The sequence below is a fragment of the Talpa europaea genome, assembly GCF_964194135.1.
Source record: "Talpa europaea genome assembly, chromosome: 15".
NCBI classification, from domain to species: Eukaryota; Metazoa; Chordata; class Mammalia; order Eulipotyphla; family Talpidae; genus Talpa; species Talpa europaea.
The window spans coordinates 69080066-69106098 of NC_140083.1; the positions used below are offsets into that span (position 1 = coordinate 69080066).

The window sequence follows — 26033 nt, forward strand, 5'->3', positions numbered from 1 at the left end:
AGGAATCTTCACACAGCTTTCCATAGTGGTTGGACCAGTTTGCACTCCCACAGGCAGTGCAGGAGAGTACCTGTTTCTCCACATCCTCACCAACATTTGTTGTTGCTAGTTTTTTTAATATGTGCCATTCTCACTGGTGTAAGATGGTATCTCATTGTAGTTTTGATTTGCATTTCCCTGATTACAAGTGAAGTTGAACATTTTTTCATATGCCTGTTGGCCATTTGTGCTTCCTCTTTGGAGAAGTTTCTTTTTAGTTCTTCTGCCCATTTTTTGACTGGATTATTTGTTTTTGTTGAGTCTCTTCAGCAATTTGTAGATTTTTGTGGTCAGTCCTTTATCATTAGTGTTGTGTGCAAAAATTTTCTCCCAGTCAGTGGGGTTTCTCCTCGTTTTGGTTATTGACTCTTTTGCTGTGCAGAAGCTCTTAATTTGATGTAGTCCCAGCTGCTTATCTTTGCCTTCACTATCACTGCTCTGGGTGATGTGTCTGTAAAGATATCTTTGAGGTGCATATCATGTAGTGTTTTGCCTATATTTCCTTCTATATATTTTATGGTTTCAGGTCTTATATCTAGTTCTTTAATCCATTTTGAGTTGGTTTTTGTGCATGGTGTGTGTTTTGGCTCTTTCAAGTTTCATTCTTTTGCATGTAGCGATCCAGTTTTCTCAGCACTATTGGTTGAACAAACTTTCTTTGCTCCAGAGTACATTCTTTGCTCCTTTGTCAAAGATTAGTTGACCATAAATCTGTGGGTTTATTTCTGGGTTTTCTATTTGGTTCAATTGGTCTGTGTGTCTGTTCTTGTTCCAATACCATGCAGTTTTGATTATTACAACTTTGTAATATAGTTTGAAATCTGGGCACATGATGCCTCCATTCCCTTCTTTTTTTTTTTTTTTTTCAGGAGGATTTTGGCTATTCGGGGTTTTTGGTGGCTCCATATAAATTTCATCAATATTTGTTCTATTTCTTTGAAGAATGACATTGAAATTTTTATTGGAATAGCATTGAATCTGTAAAATTTTTTTGGTAGGATGGCCATTTTGATAATGTTAATTCTTCCGATCCATGAGCAGGGGATGTCTTTCCATTTCTTTTTGTCTTCTTCTATTTCTTTTAACAGTGTTTTATAGTTTTCTTTGTACAGGTCCTTTACTTCTTTTGTTAGATTTATTCCCAAGTATTTGATTTTTTTTTGTTTTGATAATAAAAGGGATGGTTTTCTTGATTTCTTCTTCCTCAGATTTATTGTTTGTGTATAAGAAGGCTACTGATTTTTGTGTGTTGATTTTGTATCCTGCCACTTTACTAAACTGATTGATGAGTTGAATTAGTTTTTCTGTGGAGTTTTTGGGGTTCTCTATGTATATTATCATATCATCTGCAAATAGTGATAGTTTGACTTCTTCCATGCCTATTTGGATTCCTTGTATGTCTTTCTCTTGTCTTATTGCTCTGGCTAGGACTTCCAGTATTATATTGAAAAGCAGTGGTGAGAGTGGACATCCTTGTCTTGTTCCAGATCTTAATGGAAATGCTTTCAGCTTTTCATCATTGAAAATGATATTGGCTATGGGCTTGTCATAGATGGCCTTTATGATGTTGAGGTATGTTCCTTGTATTCCAAGAATTTCAAGGCCTTTATCATAAATGGGTGTTGTACTTTGCCAAAAGCTTTCTCAGCATCTATTGATATTATCATATGGCTTTTATTTTTCTTTTTGTTGATATGTTGGATTACATTGATTGATTTTCAGATGTTGAACCATCCTTGTGTCCCTGGAATAAATCCTACTTGGTCATGGTGAATTATCTTATGGATACATTGTTGGATTCTGTCAGGATAAACTTTTAAAAATCTGCCTAGTAGATGAAATGGCAGGGGGGAAAAAAACAGTTTTACCAAGGACCACAGAGGTGGTAATTGATCCATTTAACCATATACAACGAAAACCTAATGGACCAACATAATGAAAACTGAAGATAACAAAATTCCTTGAACTGTGTAATGTGCGTTTTAGGGAACTAGGTTTACATGTTGGGTCATAAATTTGAAAAGATGCAGACACACTAATCCTTCAGTCAGAAAGATGGGAAACACCCAGGTCCATGCCTAGCAATGTTTGGCTCTTTCATTGATTAGATCAATGAGCTCTAAGAGCTGTAAATAATATTTGTGATACTCAAGCACTATGTTCTTATTTTAGTCCAGAGAAGACAGAACTCAGGGAGTGGCTGGAGTGACTGGTTCAGGATTACTGAGTTGCGCACACTCTGGCCTCCAGATGTACCTGCTTTGGTGATTGTTTTATACTCCTGACAATAGCTCCACATCCCAGATTCCTGCACAACAGGCTCATCTTCCTTCAGGCCCAGTGTTAAGTATATCTCTGGCCCTCTCTCCTTGGTGTTTTACCCCTACTCTTTTCTCACAGAGGTGACCCCCAATTTTCAATGTAGCCCATGTGCAAGGGAGACATCAACTGAGTCATAGGTGGGATCTCAGGGACCAACTTCCAGGAATCTGTTCTCTCTGACCAAACCTGAGTCAGGAGAGCCCCAATTTTCTACATCTCAGCTTCTGTTGATATTGGGGCTGTTTTGGTCAAAGGACATTCTCTTCTCACTATTATAGCCTTAGGGCTTGGTTTCTCTAGGGAAGCAAGAGAGCAAGGATGACCTGATTGGTCTTCATCACCTTTTTTCTTTATTCCTTCCCCTCTAATCAAGATACCTCCACTGTCCTCCCTTCAGCTGTGACTTATCTGCATCTAGACCAACTCTCAGGGCCTCTGACCAGCAGCCTCACCTGCCTCTGATCCTTCCAGGTCCTCATCTATGCCTCCAAGCTCTGACTGTTCTGTTGGAACAGAGCACAGGGTGCCTGAGATGTGGGAAATGTCTCCATGGGATGTGGTATCAGGTCACTGCTTATTTGAAGACCAAACTTGTGCTCTGCTCTTGGGACAATGAGGCTTTCCTCACCTTGGAAAACCAAAGGGTGACTTTCCCATCAAGGGCAGCAAAGAACAAGGAGAGTGGGTCACAGGGGTCCAGAAATGAGGCAATATTGAGCCTCTAATTGGGAAATGATGAAAATGGAGACAGAGGGGAGGTTTCAGAGGAAACATCTCCAAACTCAGTACAGTTTGCTACCTGGATAGCAACATAGTGTTTCATATTGTTTGATTCAAAATACAATTGTCATTTCAGAGTTTGCCATGCTTCAGGAAACTTTCCAAGTGCTAGGAATATGAATTATAATACATCAATGTCCTTATCTTTGCAGAACTTTACTTCTAGTGGAGAGAAAACAACCGGTAGACAGTTTTAAGAATTTTGAAAGACTAGGAGAGAACTGGAAGGCATAATGCAAGGGGAACTGCTGCTTCAGAGAGCGATTTATTACATGCATCGACCCCACCGTGGGCAAAATGAAAGTTATAGTCAGATATGTCCTTGTCTGGTCTCTTGCTGTAAAGACATCTGGTGTCCTCAGGCACAGATGGCACCTCCACACACCCTGCACCCTCATGCTGCTCAGAGAACCCCTGATGTCCTCTCAGCTGACCTGGCCATCCCCCTCCATCCCAGATACTATAAACTGCTTCCTCCTTCTTTGAAAATTATATTTGTTCCCACAATCCATTCTTGTCAATCCCACAATGCAATTCATTTTGAAGCCGTTGAATAAAGTAAAATCTACATAATCTTTTTCCACAAAACACAAATTAACATATTATTGCCTCCACTATTGAACTGTTAGTGAGTGCCTGGCCATTTAACCTCCAAAGTTTGAGTCTGCACAAATGTTTTGAAAGAAAATAGAGTGTCTCTCCAGTAATAATGAAGGAGAATCTATGACCCAAAGCATTTCATCCACAGCTTTTTGGTTTTATTGGCAAAGACCTATGAATATTTATGCTTGAGTTTATGAAGGAGACACAATTTGGCACAAATCCATACAATTCTCTGATTTGTTCAGTGATATCCCCTGTGTCTCTGCTCTTACTAACCCAGTGTAAAACCACATTCCCACTATCTATACAGAATAAATTAATGAGGGAATGCTGGTCCTCATTTTGTCCTTCCCACTGATAGGCTCACTGAACAAGAGGAGGTTGTATAGTGATATGCAAATGTTACTCTTACAAATCTTATAAAGATTTATGAAGATTGATTTTAATTGGGATGATAACAGAATAAGTTATTTTGTCAGGTAGCACCAATGCAGAAGAAAGGACTAGCAGTTTCTTTAGGAGTAAAGGACACTCATCATTCAGAGAAGCTTTGTGCCCTCGGGACTATGGAAAGGTAAAATGTATCTCAGACCTATCTGATCTGTTGTCCGAGATTGGACACCAGCTTCCTTGGAACTTTCCATTCCTTAAGCCCCTGGAAAATGCACTGACCATACCTGAACAGATGACTCCTGCATCCTTGCCATACTTGCAGTAGTTCTCCTCCGGGGATGCAAACGGGCAATCCAACAGGTAGGACTCCTTTCCTGTACACTGAAACTCTGCAAAGTACATGGACCCTGATCTCGCACCGAAGTGAGAAGAGACGGTGGCATTGAGGGCCTCGCCACAGCCCAGCTCTCTGCATACCACGTGGGCATCACGCAGGTCCCAGCCATAATCACACACAGTGGCCTGGGAGTTCTGGTTAAAGAGCTCCACTGTGCCGCTGCAGTGATGGTCTCCATCCACCAGGCGGAGCTGTAGTGTGTCTGAGGAAAGAGAATCAGGTCAAAGGAGGTGACTTTCCTGGTCCTGAGGGCCCCTCACCTGAGCAGCTGGCAGTGCCCTCCTCTGAGGCTGCACAGCCTGCTGGTGGAGACAAAGTTCTTGCACTGGGGCAGCACCTGGTTTCCTATAGCAGTCGGCAGAGCAATAAAGTGAAAGTAAGAAAGAACAGGAGTAATGTAACTAAAAATAATCTAGTGAGCATTGTGAGACAACAGGTGTTACCTGGTCTTGCCAGTGTTAACCCTGATGTAAAGTCTGCCTGGCATCTGAGATGTCAGAATCTCTGCCCTGAGCAGTTAAATGAATTCAGATCCCTGTAATGGACAGGCAGCTGGGTGGATTCCTTATAAATCATGCTCACATCCACGCTATTAACTTGAGAGTTAGAAGGTTGGATTATAGGGAACTATTGTGAGCTTATCAGAAGTCTGCAGTGGCAGCCATGAGTCCCATCAGTAAGACTCATTCTTCTTGGTATAGTCACTCAGAGCTGAAAGATGAATGGCCATGAGACTAGCTATGGTTTACCTGGAATACTTCATTAATGATCTAGGCTCCAGAATGTACTCTTGAGTAGATGAGGCCTGATCACAGCAGATACACTGGCCAGTGACACTGGGAATCATACATTTGCTTGTTCCCCCAAACAAATCTAATGTCTACTTCATGTCAGGAATTCCCCTTAATCAAAATTTGGAGTTATTTGTTGTTAAGGGCAAAATATAATGTATCTCTAATCCCACCAAGGAGCAGAACAGTTTATATTCCTGAGCTGAAATCACTCAAGCAGTTTTGACAGACTATCTTATTATTATTTTCTTCTTTTCATATTGAAAAAAGAGATGCACCAAGAGGTTAAAAAATGTGTCAGTATTGCAACATAAGCAATGGAATAGAGAATAAACCTAGAGCTTCTGCTGTCATGAATAATGGAGGGTTTGTTGGTTTTATTCTCTGTTCCAAGACTGATGTAAACACTGGTGCTGGAGTGTAAAATAGGAGACCTGAGGGCCACACCCATAGAGCAGGTGTTTGGTCAAATATTTGCCCAGTATACATGTTGTGCAGGGCAGGAGGCCAAAGAAGGATGTCAAAACTCTTGAAAGCAGAGTGGCTATTTCTTTATTCATTTGGGTTCTGAGTTACCAGAATATCCAGGATCTGAGCTGAATTCTGAGTCCCCAGGATGCCCTTGCCACAGGCACAGGGACAAGTCAGGGGTAGACTGAGTGTCACCCAAACAGCCAGCCAGGTTTGTTGCAGCTCAGGTCTAGGTTACAGTTAGATATCTGGGTGCTCAGCAGCCCCAGCCCCACCTGCCTAGCAGAACAACAAAAGATGCATCAGATGTAGAAAATATATCTGGATAAACTTAATTTTTAACATTAACTAAAAAGTTCCATGGCATGTAAAAAGATGGGATCAAATCACAAAGAGAAAAAAGAAGATAAGAAAAGGTAGAAAAACATAATAAATAGATTGGAGTTAGCAGATAAGAGCCTTAACTATGATACATGAATTTAGGGAAAAAAGAGGAAATAAGACAAAAACAAATAAAAGAACAAAAGAATTTTTTTTAAAGATTTATTTATTTATACATGCGCTGGGTGCAGTCAGAAGCACAGGAGGGTGAGAGAATTCACCAGAGCCAGAGCGGGGAGCAGAGCAGGCAGAAGGACCGAAGTGCACTGCTGAGGGGAGCAGCGGGCGGCAGGAGAGGTCTGCGCACCATGTGGGACCCTCCTCCAGTGGCCGGGGAGCAGCTGGGGATTGAACCGGCGCTGCAGAGGCTGCGGGCAGCTTCGCAACCCAGCGCTCAACCGCTGCGCCACTAGGGAGGCCCAACAAAAAGAATTTTTAAAGAATTGTAAATATAAAAGAAATTCATACTATAGACTTAATGAAGAGGAAGTATTGAGAGAGGGAAAAAAATGTAAGCTTCAGTTTAGGAAACTACAAGAACAGTAAATAAAGTATGAAGGAGGTTGGAATGAAATAACTTTGGGAAATTAATAAAGAACAAATTAGTGAGAAAGAAAGCAACCTTAAGATAGAGAATGCAGAGAAATAAGAATTTGACCAATATAGGAGGAAAAAATAGGATATGGAGTATTTGATTTGTATCCAAAAAAGTATGAGTGTGTATGTGTGTGTGTGTGTGTGTGTGTGTGTGTTTGTCCACATACAAATATGGACTGCGTGCCCTATGAATATTATAGTAGAGATATTTAAATATATAGATATTTATAGATACTGTATTTATAAGCAATTTCAATTCTAGATCACACTGTATCCCTTACTTTCTTTTTTTCAAGATGACTTCTTGGATGAGCTCCTGAGTAGATTATTGACTTTAAATTGTGTTCCTAAAGCAGCTTTAATCCTCCCCCTATATTCCAGTTTGCTGTGATATAATTGACAAATTGTATATTGTAATTTAAAGTATACAGTAGGTTGACTTGATGCACTTCCATGTTGCAAAATAATATCACCCTACCTTTAGCTGTCACCTCCATCAACTCATATAAACACCATTTCTTTCTGGTAGTGAGACCAAAAGATCTGCTCTCTTAGCAACATTCATAAAACAGTATTGTTCACTATAGTCACAATCTATCCTTGGATCCCCAGAGGGTATAATCTTTTAACTGAAAGTTTGTATCCTTTGACCACGCCCATTTGCAGGTTTTTTGCAAAGACAAGTCTTTCCTTCAGCAGACCAATTTAGACCTCATGAACACCAAATATATAGCCCAGGAGGGGGGATGCCCCTGTCTCGGAGGATTTCTCCAAACAATGTATGGAAAACTGCAAACATGTCTGCCCCATTGTCTTTTACCCTCTCACCACACTCCCCCTGCTCCTTTATTTTTTGCACTTAGCTTATCTCCTTACATATTTATGGTGTTTATCAACCCGCCAAAATCTGTACCATGAAGGTAGAGTTTAAAAAATTTTTGTTCACTGTTCTATCACAAGTACCTACATAATTTCCTAACAGATGACACTCAAATATTTTATAAGTAAATGACTAATAAAAGATCAGACCATAGAAAGATAACAGTTTTTGATCTCCATCATACTCAGATGATGGATTTGTCATATAAACAATATAGTCAAATATTAACATATATTAATAATAGCCAAATATTAATAATATGGCCATTATTTTTAGCTACTATGTACCCAGATATTAAATTTATTTTTATTACCTAACATTAAATTAATATTAAATCAACAAAGTTTAACATGAAATCAATATTATTTATTATTTATCAATTTAATAACCAACATGACATATAATTGGGTAAATAAACATAAAATCACCAACTTTAATTTATTATAAACTTATTGATAAATTTAATTCTCTATATTAAATTTATTAAAAATAAACATTAAAAATAAACAGTAGAATTAAATGTGCAAGCTGTAAGAGAGACTATTGAAATAACCAGACACATTAAAAAGAAGCAAATAGATCTTAGAATTGCTAAAACACTCATTGGGTGAAGTATCCTTTAGACTAGATACAGATGAAAAGGAGTAGGTGAATGGAAAGAGAAAGCCAAAATATTTCTGTAACTCTGTTCTATGAGACAAGCCTCTATCAAAGTAGAGACTTCACATTCAGAAAGGATGACAGGGAGCAGTAGATCCTGACTGCATGTGCTGAGCTTAGGGAAGAATCAATGCCCTTTGGCACCTAATATCAGGGCTGCAATTTCACAAGCAAATGGGGCAACTCATGTGAACTCATGCTTTAATATGTGAGCCTGTGCTTCAGTCCCATGATTTTACAAAAAGTTGTCTGACAAAAGAAAATCATGCTTATAGGAGTGACGTGTGATTTCTTCTTAGTAAGATGAGAAATGTACTCATTGCTCTCATAGCTGGAGAGGCCAGAATGGAATCAGCATAAATTTTGTATTTCATACCGACAGTCCACTTCTACCACTAAATACCTGCGAAGCTGGAGAAGGGTCAACCATCCTCACATGTGATCACATCCCTAGAAATGGGAGCTCCAAGAAATACAACAACACAATGAGGAGCACAACACCTGTTGGAACCATTCACAAAGAAGAGAGACATGGAGACATCTAAATGGAAAGTTTTGAAATCAGGAGGAAACAGGGAACCGGGAAGGGGTGGAGAGGGAGGAGCATCTAGAGCAGCCAGGCCCAAGGCCCACACCTGAGAGACTGGCTGTCCAGGATGTGCAGATCATTCTCATTTCAGGAATCAACCCTGATAGCTTGGACTCTGCTGGTCAGGGGCCCAGGGTAGAGCAGATGCCATGTCGAGTCTGGAGGAACTACCAGTGAGAAATCCACCTAAGGACAGTCACAAGCTCAGGGCTCTTCCTCAACAGCAGACCCTTAGGATGTCACAGACACGATCGAGACCCCACGGGGGTGGCGAACACTGGCCAAGAGAGCCCCATCCTGGAGTCTCAGAGGCTACATCCCTCTGCATGCAGTGTCCCTATCAGTTCACCCAGGAGCCCCTACATTTGTGTCAGTTTTCTTGCTGCCCCCCTGGGGTGGAGGACCATGGAGCCAAGATGTAGGAAGGGAAACACCACAAGCAGGGAGACAATCCTGTCAGCTCCTAGTGCTGAGGAAATATGGCAGTAAAGCAGGAAAACGTTTGAGCTGTGGTTTGTGGGGAAGAAAAAAGCAACTCACAAGCAGGCTTAGATTGCAGGTGCAGGCGTATCTGGGGGTGTAATTAAAGTTTGTATTGGGAGGGCTTTCTTCAAAGGTATCCATATCTGCCCTCATCATAGATATAGACACACACATAAGAACCACCACCATTTTACCACAATCCAGATGTCTGCCTTAGAGTATGATTCTGTGGACTCCTTTTTAGAAATGAGATTTCCAAAGGCAGACATGCTCCTGCCCACACATTCACCCTTCACATGCTCTTCAAACTCCCTTTTACCCCTGCCCCCCCCCACCACACACACACACAAACACTCATCCTTAGGCTGAAGGAGCAGAAACCCATAATCCTATTGGGGAGAGGCAGTACGGGGAGAAGGAATGAAGCTAAGAGATGCAGCCTCAGAAAGTCACTCAGTCATAATCCATTACAGGAAAACTGGGAAGTCATCAGACTCTTCATTGTTTTGAGGTGTTATTGGGGAGATCTGAACACAGACTCAGTCAGTCTGAGAACAAACATTGAATCTCTGCAACATCTCACAGGTGAACTTGAAAGGCAGAGGCCCCCACAGGAGAAAAATGGACATTCACTGTCACTAAAGATCACATTGGGACAAAACCAAGCAGTCAAGAGAAGTTGCCTTTGCAATTCCAGGGCTCACCCCTCAGAGCCTGAGAATTAATCCAGTGTCTCTGCTGATCTTAGGTAGTAAGGTTCTGCTTACCTTGGGCTCTCGCTAGGACAGCGGAGAGGAGAAAAGCAAGTCCTGGGAGAAAGAAGTGTCCATTCATGGTAGTTCTGAGCCTCATGTTAACAACCTCAGTTTCCCCAAATATACAAAGAAGCTCCTCAGTCCTTAATGGGGGCTTCCAGTGCCAGGAGGGGCTTATATAGTCCCACCCCCTGACTTTGCCATCTTTCGGAGCCAATAGAAACCCTGTTGAACATCATCCCTGCCATCAGACACTCCATAAATGGAAACTTTCTGAGGTTCAAACACCAATTAGATGCTCTATCTTAAATATCTCCTTATATGAGAGGCGAGGTTTTCTGACATCAGGAGTCATCTGTCCCCAGAGAGGACACAGAAAAGGTAGGTTAAAGAAAGATGCGTGACTACCTTTTCTCCGCCCTAGGATATGGGGAGCCATGCTACTCATGTCATCTGACAAAAGTCCGGGCAGATTTCTGAAAAATCAGGAATCTCGTTAGCTGGCTCCTGCTAGATTCTCTTCATTTGTTTATGGCTAGTTTCTACCATTGCTAAAATACGCATTTAAAAGTAAAACTGCAAATACTGATCAATTACTAAATAACCAATTTGATGGCAAATGGCACTGCATGATACAAATATTACATTTTTTATAAAATTAGTAGTTCTCTGCCAAAAGGCAGTAATTCAACATTCGGCTTTACATTAACAAAGTGAAAAAACTTCTGGGAACAAAAGGCTGTAAACATCTCTTGGCCAAATTCCTTAAGAAAATTCCTGTTAAGCCAGGAGACCCATAGCCAGCTCCTGCTAAATTTTTCCTGTTTGTTTAGGGCTAATTCCCTTGGATGTAACAATTGATATGGTAGCTGTTAGACTATGCATTTGAAAATAGTCAACAAGGGCCTCCCCGGTGGCGCCGCGGTTGAGCACTGGGTTGCAAAGCTGCCCGCAGCCTCTGCGGCGCCGGTTCAATTCCCGGCTGTTCCCTGGCCACCGGAGGAGGGTCCCACATGGCGCGCAGATCTCTCCTGCCGCCCGCTGCTCCCCTCAGCAGTGCACTTCAGTCCTTCTGCCTGCTCTGCTCCCCGCTCTGGCTCTGGTGAATTCTCTCACCCTCCTGCGCTTCTGACTGTACCCAGTGCTTGTATAAATAAAAAATAAATAAATAAATCTTAAAAAAAAAGAAAAGAAAATAGTCAACAACAATTTTTTTACTGGTTAAGCTAATATACATGGCAGCACAAATAATACATTTGGAAATAGTCAATGTTACAACTACTGATATGTCACATATTAAACATTTCGAAAGCCAAAAGCTATAACCATCTCCCGCCCCGTCCCTGATGAAATATTTGTAGTTCCTTAAAATGACAACCAGCAATCTCACAGTGAATGGAAATTTCCCGTGATCTTCAAGTTAGGTACGGAAACTAGGCTGACTAGATAAGTAGAGGAGTGATAGGTAGAAAACTCTTTTGTTAGATTAGGAAACTTCCTCCCTTAATTGAGAGCTGGGGGCTAGGGAAGAGTCAGTGCGGCTTGCCTGGCCTTGACGCCCTCCCGGCCCTTGGTTCCTAAATATCGAATCAATATTAAAACAGTATACTATAGATGATGATTTCTTTATAATAGCCTTCTGTTTTTTGCTTTAATCATTTGGTTATATGCCAGTCTAAACTTTATAGGTTAGTTAGAAAACATCCTTTTGTCTCCCTTCCCCCAGGTAACCTCCTGCCCTTTGTTTTCCTCTAGCCCATAGTTAATCGTTCACCATGGCAAACTTAGAAATGTTAGTTGCAGACACATAGGCTTTTTGCTAGTAATATAATAACTGTTGGGTTGTTTAAAGTAAATAACTATTTTGAAAACATTTGTTTAGCAACTGTGCCTTCTTTAAGACAAAGAATAATAAATGTCATAACCTCTGCAGGATGGCAAACAGACCTTTGTCTGCTCTTGAAAAAACATGTGATGATTGTTATCTTCCTACCTTAATGCATATGCTTGTGCACTCACAATTTGCTTAGTATAAATAAAGGACTGCTGAGATCCTCAGCAGGATGATGCCTGCACCCTGACCGAGTGTCTGCATCTCATTCCCCCTTCCCCCTCCCTTACCATTTCTCTACAATTGCGCCGACGCCTTCCCATCCTTCAGGAACCCCTGACACCCAGACTACTGCGGCTGGCTAGCAACACTAGGGGGTGTGGTTCACTGACTGGTTCAGCTCAGCTGGGATGGGTCAGTTGGTACTGATGGTTTCTGGCTCAGCTCTACCACCCCATGGGCCCAAGGGAGATGACTTTTGTTAATTAAACTACTTGCCCAGTGTCAACTGCCCAACATATTGAAGCTGCAAAGAAAACAGAAGATCTAATAGTAACAACAAAAAATTAGGTGAGTAGAAAACTGTGATTAGAAAAATAAAAAATTCTAGGGGAAAAATAAGTTGAGATTAGCATTAAGGGGGGCATGATAATTAGCTTCATAAGGTGGGGCTCCCTTTTTTCCACTTCTGGTTGGTAAGTGAAAGCCTCATAAAATCCAGGCTGCTGATGCAACAAACATAAAGTCTGTATTTCCTTCCTTCATGTCTAAGAACTTCTTTGCCCCCAAAACTACCATGGCCAGTACGACACTTTACCAGGAATAAATACTATTTCCCTGGGACACGGTGGAACTACACATTATAATGTCATTACAAAATCCATCCCCATTTCACACTGTGGCAATCTGCATCTGGCAGCCCAGTCTGTACTGGTTAGTAGCAGGTGCCTTTCTGCTCCCTGGTCCTCACTGTCGACATTTCAGTCCCTCTGCCTCCTCTTCCTTCTTTCATTTTCATGAGTCACTTAGTCAACTTTCATATTCTTTTCTGGCCTCCTTGAGGCAGAAGATGGTGTCATTACAGTGCTTGGAAATGGAATAAGTTGAACACAAATTGCTTTAGCTCATCCTTGCTGTCAACAAAACAAGTGTTCATTATTTTATCACTTAGCAATTTATTTTTATTTAAATATAAATGACACATGTCATTGTGTCTATTTTAGGTGTATGTATGACACATTTGCATAAATGTGATCTATGGATTAGTGTACATATGGGTTTATACAAACATGTGTATCACAGACACTCACACCACTAAATGGCGACTACCATTTAATTAACACTTTTATCATGTTCCATTATAATCATTAATTTTTTTGTGGTGGAGCTGCTAAGATCCAGTTTCCAAGCAACTTTGAAATTATAATATACTGTTGTTGTCCTAATCACCACACAGTGCATTAGATCTTTAGGGCTTATTTATCTATTTAGTTATAATTTTTTACCCTTAAAAGCCTCTCTCCAATAGTGTGTCCCCTTCCCCTGCTAATCGTCAATCTACATTTTGTTTATACAAGTTCATTTTATTTTTTAGATCCCAAATACTATTGATATCATCCAACTTTTTTCTTTCTCTGTTCAACTTATCCAAATTAGCATAAACCCTCGCTGGGTCTCCCCACTGAGTATAGCACTGGCTGTGGGGTCTGTGACCCTACCAGGATCCAGCTGTTTCCAGCTCCTAATTATTAAAATTAATATGACAGTATCTTTTGATTAAAAATGTACATTTTGGGGTGTTTAATGCGTGTGCTTTTATTTTCATTCTATTAATAGTGTTTCTTTATAACTCAAGTTCTTAATTTTAATAAATTAATAAATGCAGTGTATCAAGTTTTTCTCTTGTAATTACTACTTCTTATGTTCTTTAAGGAGAACATTGTGTACCCTATTTGCTTCCTCCAGGCACATGGCCTACAGGTAACTTGACCTTATTTAAAAGAAACTGAGGAGACTAGACGCTGGGCCTCCATCCCTTGAGGAACCGTCCACTCACAGTTTACTCTTCTTCTGTGGTAGGAGGGTTCTGGATAACAAGCTCCTCCTCCTCGGCCAACTCTGAATTACACAAGATTTTCCCTGGTCCTGAGTGTTGGCAAAATCTCTGCTGAGGGTTTCAGAATCTGAGTGATAACACTGGTTGACAAAAATCTCAAGGTGAAAGAGGCTCAGCCCTGCTCTTTGCTTCTGTCTGAGAGTCTGGCTCCAAAATTCCTCACTGTCTTGGGAGCTCTGCAACACTTTCAGACACTATTGGATTATACCTCTCTCAGATCATTCTCAGTATTTGGCTTAAAATAGAAACATTAGCATTGTCAAAGACAGAACTCTCCACACGAAGGTAAACTCTAAATTATGATACCATGACTGTCCCACTACAGAGTTAATCTTAGACCCCACCACTAGATTATTATGTAGTTTAATTCAGCTTTCTGCTGTTCAACCCCACTAACCCTCTGACCTCGCTACTCTGCAGGAAACCAGACCAAGGTGCTGCCCCTGTGCACCTAGAACCTGTCTCCAACAATATTCTCTGCAGCCTCAGAGGAGGTTGCTGCCTGCTGCTTAGGTGAGGGGCCCCTAGCACCAGGAATCCCTCTCCTTCGGGGTTAGAGCACCCGTGACCTGACTCTCTCCTCAGACAGCACACAGCTCCACCTGGTGGACGGAGGCCATCCCTGCGCCAGCAGAGTGGAGATCCTTCACCAGGGCTCCTGGGGCACCATCTGTGATGATGGCTGGACCTGCGTGATGCCCACGTGGTGTGCAGACAGCTGGGCTGTGGAGATGCCCTCACTGCCATGGTATTCGCTCAGTTTGGGGAGGGATCAGGGCTCATCTGGCTGGATGAGGTGAGGTGCAGGGGCAGGAACTCCCTCCTGTGGGCATGGACAGCCCTGGAGGCAGAGCAACTGTAAGCAATACGCCTGTAAAATATTGTCTTAAAAAATAACATCTGGGAAATACAATCTGACAATTTATTTTAGTAATGCTTGTTAATGTAGAAATATCTTGGAAATACGTAATCTAATCCAGGAGATATTAAGATTTGGATATTTTTCTGTCTTATGCACTTCAAAATGAAATACTGGCCTAGGAAAAGACCCCTTAGACATGGAATGAATGTTTAGCAGCCATGGCACCCTCAGGTGAACAGGTATTTCACTTTTACCTAGCCACCCAATTGCTGTGGTTTTAATCTGAACCTTCAGCTCAGAGGCCCAGTGCCCCAAGCAAGTGTTATGATGATGCTGAACATGTGCCAGTCCCTGAGGTTCCTTCTGCATCTGGCATGAATGAGGGACAGGTTTCCCTGTAGAAGGAGAATTGATGAGGGTCACTCAGACAGGTGAAGAGGCAGTTGTTCTGTGATCTTTCACCTCTGTCCTGTGTAGGAAGATTTGAGCTCCACTATCACCCTGTATATTAAAAATTTGTGTGACTTCATATATTGACACTTAAAACACGCATTACCTCAACCACATCATTTCCTTAAACTATCAGTTGTCTTGATAGGGAAGAAACATTCATAGTTTTGACATCCTAACAATTTCCCCAATATGTGTTCATAAAGGTTTGTAGATTATTTGAGCTTTATTTCCCAAATATGACAATGAAATGACTTAAAACTCAGAATTTGTGACAGCCATGAGCTGTTCTACTCCAGTCATTTCAATGTGCAAAGAAAATGCTCATTGTCAGAGAGGAAGTCCATTGGATTGTTGGAAGGGGAGAATGTGATGGATGGATGGGTATGTGGAGTTTTGGAAACATAAGTAAAGTCTACTAGCAGCAGAGATATACTGTCAGGAGGAGCTGATCTTCCTCTGGATCTTCTCTTCTATCTCCTTATCCTTGATAATTCAGACTTGGAAAATGTAAAAGGAGAAATTCTTACCTTCCTTTGTATAATTCTTCTCATTCTTGTGTCAATGGCTGCTGACCAGGAGAACCAGTATACAGGTCTTCATAGAGCACCTCTGGGTGGCCACAGATCTCTGATGATTCAGAGACCACATACACTGGGTGCTTATAGGTTTCCCTGATCTATCCCTTGCTATAACTAATATGAAATAGTCTGAACACCCTGAGCATTTCTGGGTTTCCAGGATGCTTTGTCATCACCATCCACTGGTCCTGCTCCTCCCTGAGCCACTGTCTGTCCCCTTGTCACAGTTGTTTTTTTTTTTAAGAGGCATGTTTTATTTGTTTGTTTGGTTTTGTTTATACAAGCACTGGGTACAGTCAGAAGCGCAGGAGGGTGAGAGAATTCACCAGAGCCAGAGCGGGAGCAGAGCAGGCAGAGGGACCGAGGTACACTGCTGAGGGGAGCAGCGGGCTGCAGGAGAGGTCTGCGCGCCATGTGGGACCCTCCTCCGGTGGCCGGGGAGCAGCCGGGGATTGAACCGGCGCCGCAGAGGCTGCGGGCAGCTTCGCAACCCAGCGCTTCACCGCTGCGCCACCAGGGAGGCCCCCTTGTCACAGTTTTAATCAAACTTCTCTTCATGGTGCTGGACTCTTCTTGGCAGGTCACTAGAGGAGCAATTAATCCTGAGAAAGGAGGAGACAGTTCCCAGCTGCTCCCTACACATGACATGTTGAATGAACATCGTCCCTGGAGCATCCTCAGTGCTGTTCCCAAAATGATTTTTAAAACTGAGATGAGGCTGCAGATGTTATAATTGCCTGTATTCTGATAGAGTAGTGTAGACCTGTATTTGTATAAGAAATTGCTCAAAATTAAACATTCTGAATAAAGTACTTTTTATTTGTTGCTAATTTAGTAAGTTTCACCCTAATTGCTCTTACACAATTGGTCCTCAAACACACTTTTCTTCAAGGAAATAGGTGAGTGATCTGACTTTTCACACCTCCTCACAGGCAACTCAAGGTGTACTTTGTCCAGATTCATGAATGTTCCAGGTGTCACTCTTCTTAGACAAGGGACTCTAACTTGGTCCCTGCCTCCAAAAGAACCTGATCTGTTTAGGGAAAGCTGACAGACTCCATGTTGTTGGTCCCTAAAATGATTCTAAGGAAACAGCTAAGGGGGCTGATGAGAGAAGCTGAGCTCCACATGTGGGCAGCATCATGGATTCAGCTCAGGGCTTTGTGACGCTAATGTAGCTAGTGTTTTCCAAATTTTGATTTAAGGAAGTACATGGGGAGCATTTGAAATAAAATAATCGTACTTGTAGTTGGTGCATTTTGGAAAAGTTTTCCATTATTTCATGGACATTCTTGGTAGTACTTATCTTATTTCCAAAAGTAGTTATTTTACAAAGACCATGAAACCTTGATGAAATCTTCTGAAGTTAGAATGCTATAAATGTTCACTCTATTGATCTGCAGATGACTTATTTTGAAATGTTGCTGTAGTGATAATGAACCAGAAGAGTTTCCAGACAGAAGAATTTCATTGTTTGACTTGCCTGCTTCCCTCCCTCTAGGTCTACCTCCCCTCTACCTGCCAATTCTCTCTCTTGATGCAACTGAAGTAAAAAGGTGAGGATGATTGGAACTGGGAAGAAATACAGCTACTTCAAAAGGGGTTGTAATGATGAAGTTCAATTGTCATGGGCTTAAATAAATGGTCAGAGCAAGGAGTAGAAAATAGCTGTTAAAGGAAAAGGGTGGAAACCATCAGGATTTATGAACACCAGGAGGTGTAATTTCATAGAGAAAGGGGAAATTGGGGATGTTGGAGAATAAAAAGAGAAGATAAATGGTGTTGTAAGGAGTTGACTTTTGACATTGGTATTTCATAAACCTGTTGGCAAAATTAGAAAAGCTGCAACCATTTCCCTCCTGCCCAATCCACCCCATTCACTTTGAAACTCCTTTGTGGGTTTTAGCAAAGGAGGCCAGGCACTCTTTTGGAATATTCAGTTAAATGTTTCTCTGTAGGTATTAAAGAGTAAATACTTAGCTCAGGGCCAGATTTCAGGTTTTTATACTGTTTCAGAAAGTGTGACATTGCTTGCACATAAAGGAGGCAAGAATGTAGGATGAGAGGACTCCCTGGTGGCACGAGGGGTTAAGATGCAGCACTATGAAGCCATTCGCAGCCAATGCAGCACGAGTTTGATCCCTGGCCAGGGAGGCAACCCACATGGCGCAGCAGACCTCTCCTGACTTGCTCGCTGCTCCCTTCATCAGTGTATTTCAGTAGATCTGCCTTTTCTGCTCCCAGCTCTGTTCCTGGTGAATCCTCTCACCCTCCACACCTCTGGCCTGTACCCTAGTTCTTGTATGCATAAATAAATAAATCTTTAAAAAAAATGTAGGATGAGGGAAGTTATACATAGATAGTTCAATGGAATTTGCACTTGGGGGGTAGAGTGTGATTGAAGACAGAGTTATTCAAAGTCAGTGGGGTCAATATATCTGGATTCTTAACAACACTTGACCTTGAAGCTCAGGGTGTATGTTATGAAGATTTTCCTTTCATTACAGCCCCAAGTAAAAACACTGCAGTAATGAAGAAGACAGAATTTTCATTTATTAGGGAAACAATATAACAGAGGAGTCTTTGAAGATTTATTTGATCCAAAAATGGTGCTACATGGTGCTAAACTCAACATCATCATACCCAGGGTCTTCTTGTCTCAGGACCAATGGGAGTCCTCTCTCCCCCATGCTAGAGATGACAGCACCTCCAGGAGACTGCAGAGAGAGACCTGCAAGGTGATGGAAAATCTGGTTTCAGTGGTGACAATAAAAAATTCTTTGGTAGAAAGAGATTAGTGCACAAAGACTATAGAGTATCTGTGAGACCCAGCAGCTCCTGAAAGGCTAACGCTGCTTCTTCCACTCAGCTACTCTGTGCAAAGTCATGTCTTGCTCTTGACAGCTGAAAGGCATTGGGGCAATAATGGTGAGGACTGGAGACGAGAGTGAACTCTCACACCCATGTGGCCTGATTTCCTCAGGAATGGGGACAGGAGGTGACTCCCCTAGATTCCTCTGTCTTGGGGATTGAGGAATACCACCTCAATACCAGCCCAAGCTAGACCCAGAAATCTTCAGGAGAACAATCTGGGTTCTCTGTCAGAGGACAAAAGGGAGCAGCTCAAGCTCATTCCACAGTCTCCTGCTCCCCAGGCCCCACGGGCTCATATATAAGCAGAGGCCTAGTCCTAGGAAAGTGGTTTTTCATCTACAACTGAAACAATTCAAGAAAATTATCTCTTAGTATCATTCTACAGATGAGATTTTATTATTCTAATTAGGGCTTTTGAACATCTGCATTAATAACAGTCAACCCCAAATTTAAACATCTGGATATATGGTTCCCACAAACAATTTTTTCTAGCTTTCAAATTTAATTTACACTGCTATTGAAACTTTCCAGATTACTTCTCACAATCTGAAAAAGCTCCCAAATTTATTGTCAGATCGTAATTCTCAATTGGAGGTGTGAAGAAATTAGAATAAAGCCTTTGTCACTTATACAGGAGTGTCTGTATCATAATGATAGAAGAAATGGACATGAGAACACAATATGTGTCTCCTCTCAGAAGAGATGAAATAGACAACATCCAAGAGACAGCTCCTCCAGGTCTAGAGGGCCCCAGATGTTAATAGTAAAGATAAACTGACTATTGACAAATCCAAATTCATCCTCCCCCTGACAAGGAAATGAGGCTACTGGTGACAGAGTGACACTCATCTGGCTGGGAATACCCTGCACCAGCTTCCTCCTCTGGGGAAAAAAAATAATCCCTACTCATTACTGGAGAAGAAGGAATTCCAGGAACAGGGAACTCTTCAGCATCATTATAACCATCCCCAGTGGCTCTGACATGCTGTCCTGGAGGCTCTAGAAATGGACAAGGACTGAGGCTGGACTCGGGGATGATCAGTCCTTTCTACTGCAGAGATTAGGACAGCTGATATGTATAGCTCTAGATTGCAGGGCTGTCTCTGGCATATATTTCATCTCAATATTTTCAGAAATTATTTGACTCTTCTACATATTCTAGTATACTTTCCTACCATGGCTTCTCGTGCCATGAAGCCAACAAAAACTATTGTAATATGAAAACTGGTACTACATTCAAGCACATGCTACAGACTTGAAACATATACTATGTACAAATCAATGTTTTAGAGTGAATTGGGACGAGAGAACCCACCTGTCCACATGCCTCTGAGTCTCTGGGAAACACAGAGCAAACAGGAGAAGGAAGCTTGGTACCTTTCACTCCTAGACAGGCAATCCCTTATCCTACACCAAAGGGGCCTGGGTTTCACTCCACTGATATAAGGATGTTTTTTTTTTTTTTTTTTTTTTTTATCAAGAAATAACAATCTTTTATTGTTACTTTCAAAGTAGAAAATCAAAAATAGACATTACAATAAAATTTAATAAGTCTGTAAATGATAATTTTCCTAGGGTTTACAACATTCTAAGTGACTACTGGTCCCTTATTTTTTTACCTTGGAAAATCACCCAAACTTTATAATATAAAATCTCAAAAGTTTTCTGTGATTTGGCAGACTTTGCTGTCAGGATATTTAGTGACCAGCAAGGTATATGGCCTCACTTAGACCTGAAATGTAAATCCATGAAAACAACCCCAAAGATGACTTATCCTTATGTAAGATTTTTCAGTTAGTTTCTCATTTTAGATATTTGCAAATGGTCTTTGCAATTTTTTAAAATTCCAAAATATTTAATATGTATTGATATGTACAACAGTCACTGTATAGAGTCACAGGAATCCAGGAGAGCCAAGGTTCATAGCAATTATACAATCTGAGAAGAATGAGATGTGTTTCTAAAGCAAGAGAGGTTGACAAGGCAAGGTGCCGACCCATGTTTTCTAATTGGGAGACTAATAACTAACCTGTCACTCCTTTGAGTCACACAAGGTTCTTCTTAATGGCATCATGAGCTACTCCAAAATAAATGCTCATTAAAATATCCATAAATTCCTATTTTATCACTACCAGATTTGCAATGATTCAAATGGACTGAGTGTAAGATATCAGACACTGATACATGGTGTTGTCAATGGTGGAAGCAGCAGAGTTTGATTAGGGAACAGAGGATGTTGTGGAAATAATGATAGTGAGAGAGAAATCATGGGGAGAGAGTAAGTCCTTGGCTCTACCCTGAGTACAGTGGTCCCCCTCATCTGTGGTTTCAGTTACCCAGGGTCAGTTGTGATACAAAAATATTGCATATAATGAGATGTTTTGAGAGAAATGACATTCACATAAATTATCTTACAGTATATTTATTGCCCTATTTTATTATTTGTTATTGTTGTTAACCTCTTACTGTGCCCAATTTATAAACTAAAAGTTATCACATTTGGTATAGGAAAATATATTATAATTTAGTACTATCCCTGATTTCAGACATGTACTGGGGGGTCTTGGAACATGATGGATAAGTTTTACCACTGTAAATTATTCTGAACCAGATATAATAATGGGGAAGGAAAAACATTATATAATATATAAATAAATATATATATAAATTATATATATACACACACATATACTTATCAACTTTATCAAGTGATAAGGGTAATGATATAAGGATGTTTTGATATGAGGTTTCAATTTCCAGGATCCCCCTGACATGTCACATGTCTCATCCCAAGAGCTAGCCTTAATCACTATCTGGGAAAGATCCAAGAGGAACATTCTCCTCTCTTAGGTCCCTTGTCAATAAGAGTTTCTGGTAGCTGGTAAATAAAAGCACCAGCAGTCCATGTTTTCTTTTATTTATTTATTTATGCATACAAGAACTGGGGTACAGGCCAGAGGTGCAGGGAGTGAGAGGATTTACCAGAAAAAGAGTAGGAAGCAGCACAGGAGGATCTACTGAAATACACTGCTGAAGAGAGCAGTGGGAGAGACAGGAGAGGTCTGCTGTGCAAGGTGGGTTAGCTCCCTGGCGGGGGATCGAACTCGTGCTACATTGGCTGCAGATAGCTTCATAATGCTGGGACATAACCTTTTGTACCACCAGGGAGCCCCTGTCCATGTTTTCTAGTGCTTAGCAAAATCAATTTTTGGGTCTCAGTGTGTACATGACCCACCAAAATCATACCATGTCATGTGCAAACCACACTTACCAAAGCTCACCATGGAAATTCTCAGATATTACTGAAAAAATGCCTTTTCACTCTATAAGAATTAGATGTATGTCTGCAACTGATTAGAGGTAGCTGTGGATACAGAGAACTGGGCTTGATATTTTCCCTTCTGAGGTGACAGAGTGGGGAAAGAGAACAAAATATTTTGTGAAGAAGACAGGAGAGAATCCTCCCATCCTCATCACAGATGTTCTCTTCAGAAGAGATTCCTCCTTCTCATCCCCACAAACCAAGGGAAAATCAGTGTCTCCTACCTGGGGCAGATCCAGGGTCTCCCTTCTTCTCATTGTCCCCTGTGTAATACGGCAGCATAGTCGCTGAGTCATTAGTCAGGTATCCTGGTGGGGGGGGAAACATCACAGACAGAAAATGTTTGCCATAATAGGGGCCTCAGTGTCAAGGTTCAGAAGAAATCTTGAGGCTTCAGAATTGTAGGGAGTGGTCTGATGTGCTTGCCTTGGGAGGAGGCTGAGAGGTTGAGTCTATAAATGTGAAGGGAACCCATGGTCAGCTGAGGAACAGCAGGGAGGGCATGGGGCACACCTGGACTGTCCAAAATGTCCTCCTTTTCTGGTAGAGCATAGTTATCAATCTCCTGGTATAAGGCTTCATCCATGACATCTTCGAAAGCAGGTGAGGCTGCAGAAAATGGCACGAGTTCAGAAAAAAGTCCTGGAGACAGTCCCTATACAAACAGGTAAGGCACACGGTGCTCTGTAGGGGCACCAAATCAGGGGGTTCCCTCTGGTAGCCAGAGCCCCTTCCTGAGCTCTGTGGGACAGAGACAGCTTTCCTGACACTGATGGTGACAGTTACTCAATTCCCACTGACACTGTTTCCATAGTAAGTCATAATTTTTGAGAGGTTTTACATTCAACCAAGGATTCAGCTGTCTCAAATCTTGAAGGCTACTGTAGAGAAGGTGCTTTTTGCCAGACTGTGAGGGTGGAGACAATGTGGGGCACTTTTCTTGGTATCATAATTGGCTCAACACCTTCCCACAATAACCCTTTAGCATCCCCATGGCCCACCTTTGTGTTCTGCTCTCCCTCTGTGCACCTGAATCCCCAGGATGACCAGGACCAGAAGGAAAAGGGTCCCCAAGATGATGCAAAAGACCCCAGTCAAGGAGTTAATGCCACGGGCAGAAGCTGAGTCATATCTGCTGGCTGAGGATAGAAGAGGGTTGTGAGGTTGAGAGAGGGTTGTAGGTCCAGGAGAGCCCTTCCCCACCTGCCCTTCTCTTCCTCATCCACTGAGTCCTCAAGACCATGAAGTTAGCACTCAGATCCAATGCCTGGGCCTGAACCCAAGATGTGTCCATACAGATCCTGCCCTGAAATGTGCCAGCTATCTTCTGTATCATTTCTAAAGGATTGCTAGAAAGTGAAATGGATGACGTTTAGGAGCATTACAGCTGCCAGAGTTATTAGGACTGTAATGCCTTGTCAGTGCATGGCTACTTAACCTCTGAAACTGAGTTATACAAGTGTTTTGAAGGAAATTAGAATGTATTTTCCAGTAGCAATGACAGAGAATCTGTGACCCAAAGTATTTCATCCATAGCTTTTTGGTTTTACTAGCAAAAGAACTATGAATATTTATGCTTAAGTTTAGAAAGGAGACATGAAATTTGGCACAAATCCATACAATTCTCTGATTTCTTCAGTGGTACCACCCTGTGTCTCTGCTCTTACTAACTCAGTGCAATACTGCACTCACACTATCCAGAAACTATTAATCAGGGAAAGAGCATCCCACTAATAGTCTCACTGAACAAGAGGAGATAGTGTGGAGATTTGTATAAGTTTATCTTACAAAAAGGAAATTATGAAAGAATCATAAAAATTGATTTTAATCATGATGATAATAGATAAAATTGTTTTGTCAGGTAAGACCAAAGAAGAAGGAAGGATGAGCGATTTCTTTAGGAGTGAAGGACGCTCCTCTTTCGCAGAAGCTTTGTGCCCTCGGGTTTATGGAGGGCACAGACCTCTCTGGCCATCTATCTCTGCTGTCCCAAAAACACCAGCCTCCTAGGAACTTTCTATTTCCTCAGCCCCTGAAAATGCACTAACCATACCTGAGCAGATGACTCCTGCATCCTCGAAATGAAAGCAGTTGCTGATCCCCCAGCTCTGGGACCGGCACTTCCACACGTGGGACTCCTTTCCTGTGCACTGCAGATTGCTCAGCCAGATGGGCCCTGATCCCTCCCCGAAGTAAGCATAGGTTCTGGCCTCCAGGGCTTCTCCACAGCCCAGCTGTCTGCACACCACGTGGGCATCAGGCAGGTCCCAGCCATCATCACAGATGGTGCCCCAGGAGCCCTGGAGAAGGATCTCCACCCTTCCAGCACAACGATGGCCTCCGTCCACCAGGCGGAGCTGCAGGCTGTCTGAGGAGAGAGTCAGGTCAAGGAGCATCTAATCTGGAAGAGGAAGGCTGCGCTGGTCCTGGGAACCCTTCGCCTGAGCAACTGGCTGTGCCCCCCTCTGAGGCTTCAGGGCCTCCTAGTGTAGACAACAGTGCTTGCACTGAGGCAGCACCTGGTTTCCTACAGCAATAAGCAGAAAATAGCATTGAAAATAGGAAAGAACAGGAGAAATGGAGCTGAAAACAACTAGTGAGCAGTCGGAGAGAGCAGGTGTGACCAGACCTGTCAGAATAACCCTGATGTAGAGTCTACACGGCATCTGACAAGATGTCCCGAGATGTCAGACTCTTTGCCCTGAGCAGATAAATGAGAGCAGAGTGGCTATAGAGGGCTTGTAGCTGGTGTATCCCTATAAATCACACCCATTTCCATGCTATTGAATAAAGGGAACTGTTGTGAGCTTATCAGAATCCGCTGGAGGCAGCCCAGGAGACCTGTTTCCAGTCAGAGCTGCTCTTGTCATAGTCACTCGCAGCTGAAGAATGAAAGGACCATGAGACAAGCCAAGATTTACCCAGAATATTTCATTTATGGTTCTAGGCTCCAGAATGAACTTCTCCTTGAGTAGATGGGGCCACCTCACACGGGAGACGACGTCAGATGAGACTAACATTGGCAGAGACTACTGGGCATCACACATCTGCTTCTTCCCTGAGACAGTATAATCTCTACTTGAACTTCATGTCAGGAACTGCTATTATTCAAATTTTGGAGTTATTCAGTGTTTAGGAGAAAATATAATGTATCTCTAATCCCACCACGGAGTAGAATCAGGTTATATTCCTGGGTTGAAAACATTCAAACAGATTTGACTTATCTGTCAAATACAGTTGCTGTATTATTATTTTATCCTTTCATATACAAAAAAATAAACGCATTGAGAAGTTAAATAATGTGTCAGTATTGCAATTTAAATAAGGATGAAAGAGAGAATAAAACCTAGTGCTTCTATAAATAAAATAAAAAATAAATAAAATAAAAAATGGAGGAGTTGTAGGTTTTATTCTCTATTCCATGACTGACTTAAAGTAAATGCTGGCACTGGAGTGTGAAATAAGAGATCTGAGACCCACAACATAGAGCAGGTTTTCTTGCAAATATTTGCCTAGTGTACATGTTGTTCAGGGCAGGAGGCCAAGAGTTATGTCAAAACTCATGGAAAGCAGAGTGGCTAGTCCTTTATTCTCTTGGTGCTGAGCTACCAAAATATCCAGGCTCTCAGCTGAATTCTGAGTTCCCAGAATGCCCTTACCACAGGCACAGAGAGAGGCAGAAGTAGGCTGAGGGTCACCCAAACTGCCAGCGAGGCTTGTTCCAGCTCAGGTCTGGGTTACAGTTAGATATCTGGGTGCTCAGCAGCCCCAGCCCCACCTGCCTAGCTAACAGAAAATAATGCTTTCAGGTGTCAGAAAAGATATCTGGAGTTTCTAATTTTTTTTTGATATTTTA

At 41.8% G+C, this 26033-nt stretch overlaps 1 protein-coding gene across 1 annotated transcript in view; it reads right to left on the minus strand.

Moving 5' to 3' along the window:
- LOC311185461 (antigen WC1.1-like) overlaps positions 1 to 26033 on the minus strand; it is a gene marked incomplete at both ends in the record, with an annotated part of 64173 nt that overhangs the window by 14241 nt on the left and 23899 nt on the right. Inside the window, 5 exons of the mRNA XM_084256086.1 lie at positions 2814 to 2864; positions 4422 to 4736; positions 22402 to 22485; positions 22691 to 22786; positions 24231 to 24545. Of these exons, the coding sequence (XP_084112212.1) occupies positions 2814 to 2864; positions 4422 to 4736; positions 22402 to 22485; positions 22691 to 22786; positions 24231 to 24545 (861 nt within the window). The remainder of the gene's footprint in view (positions 1 to 2813; positions 2865 to 4421; positions 4737 to 22401; positions 22486 to 22690; positions 22787 to 24230; positions 24546 to 26033) is intronic.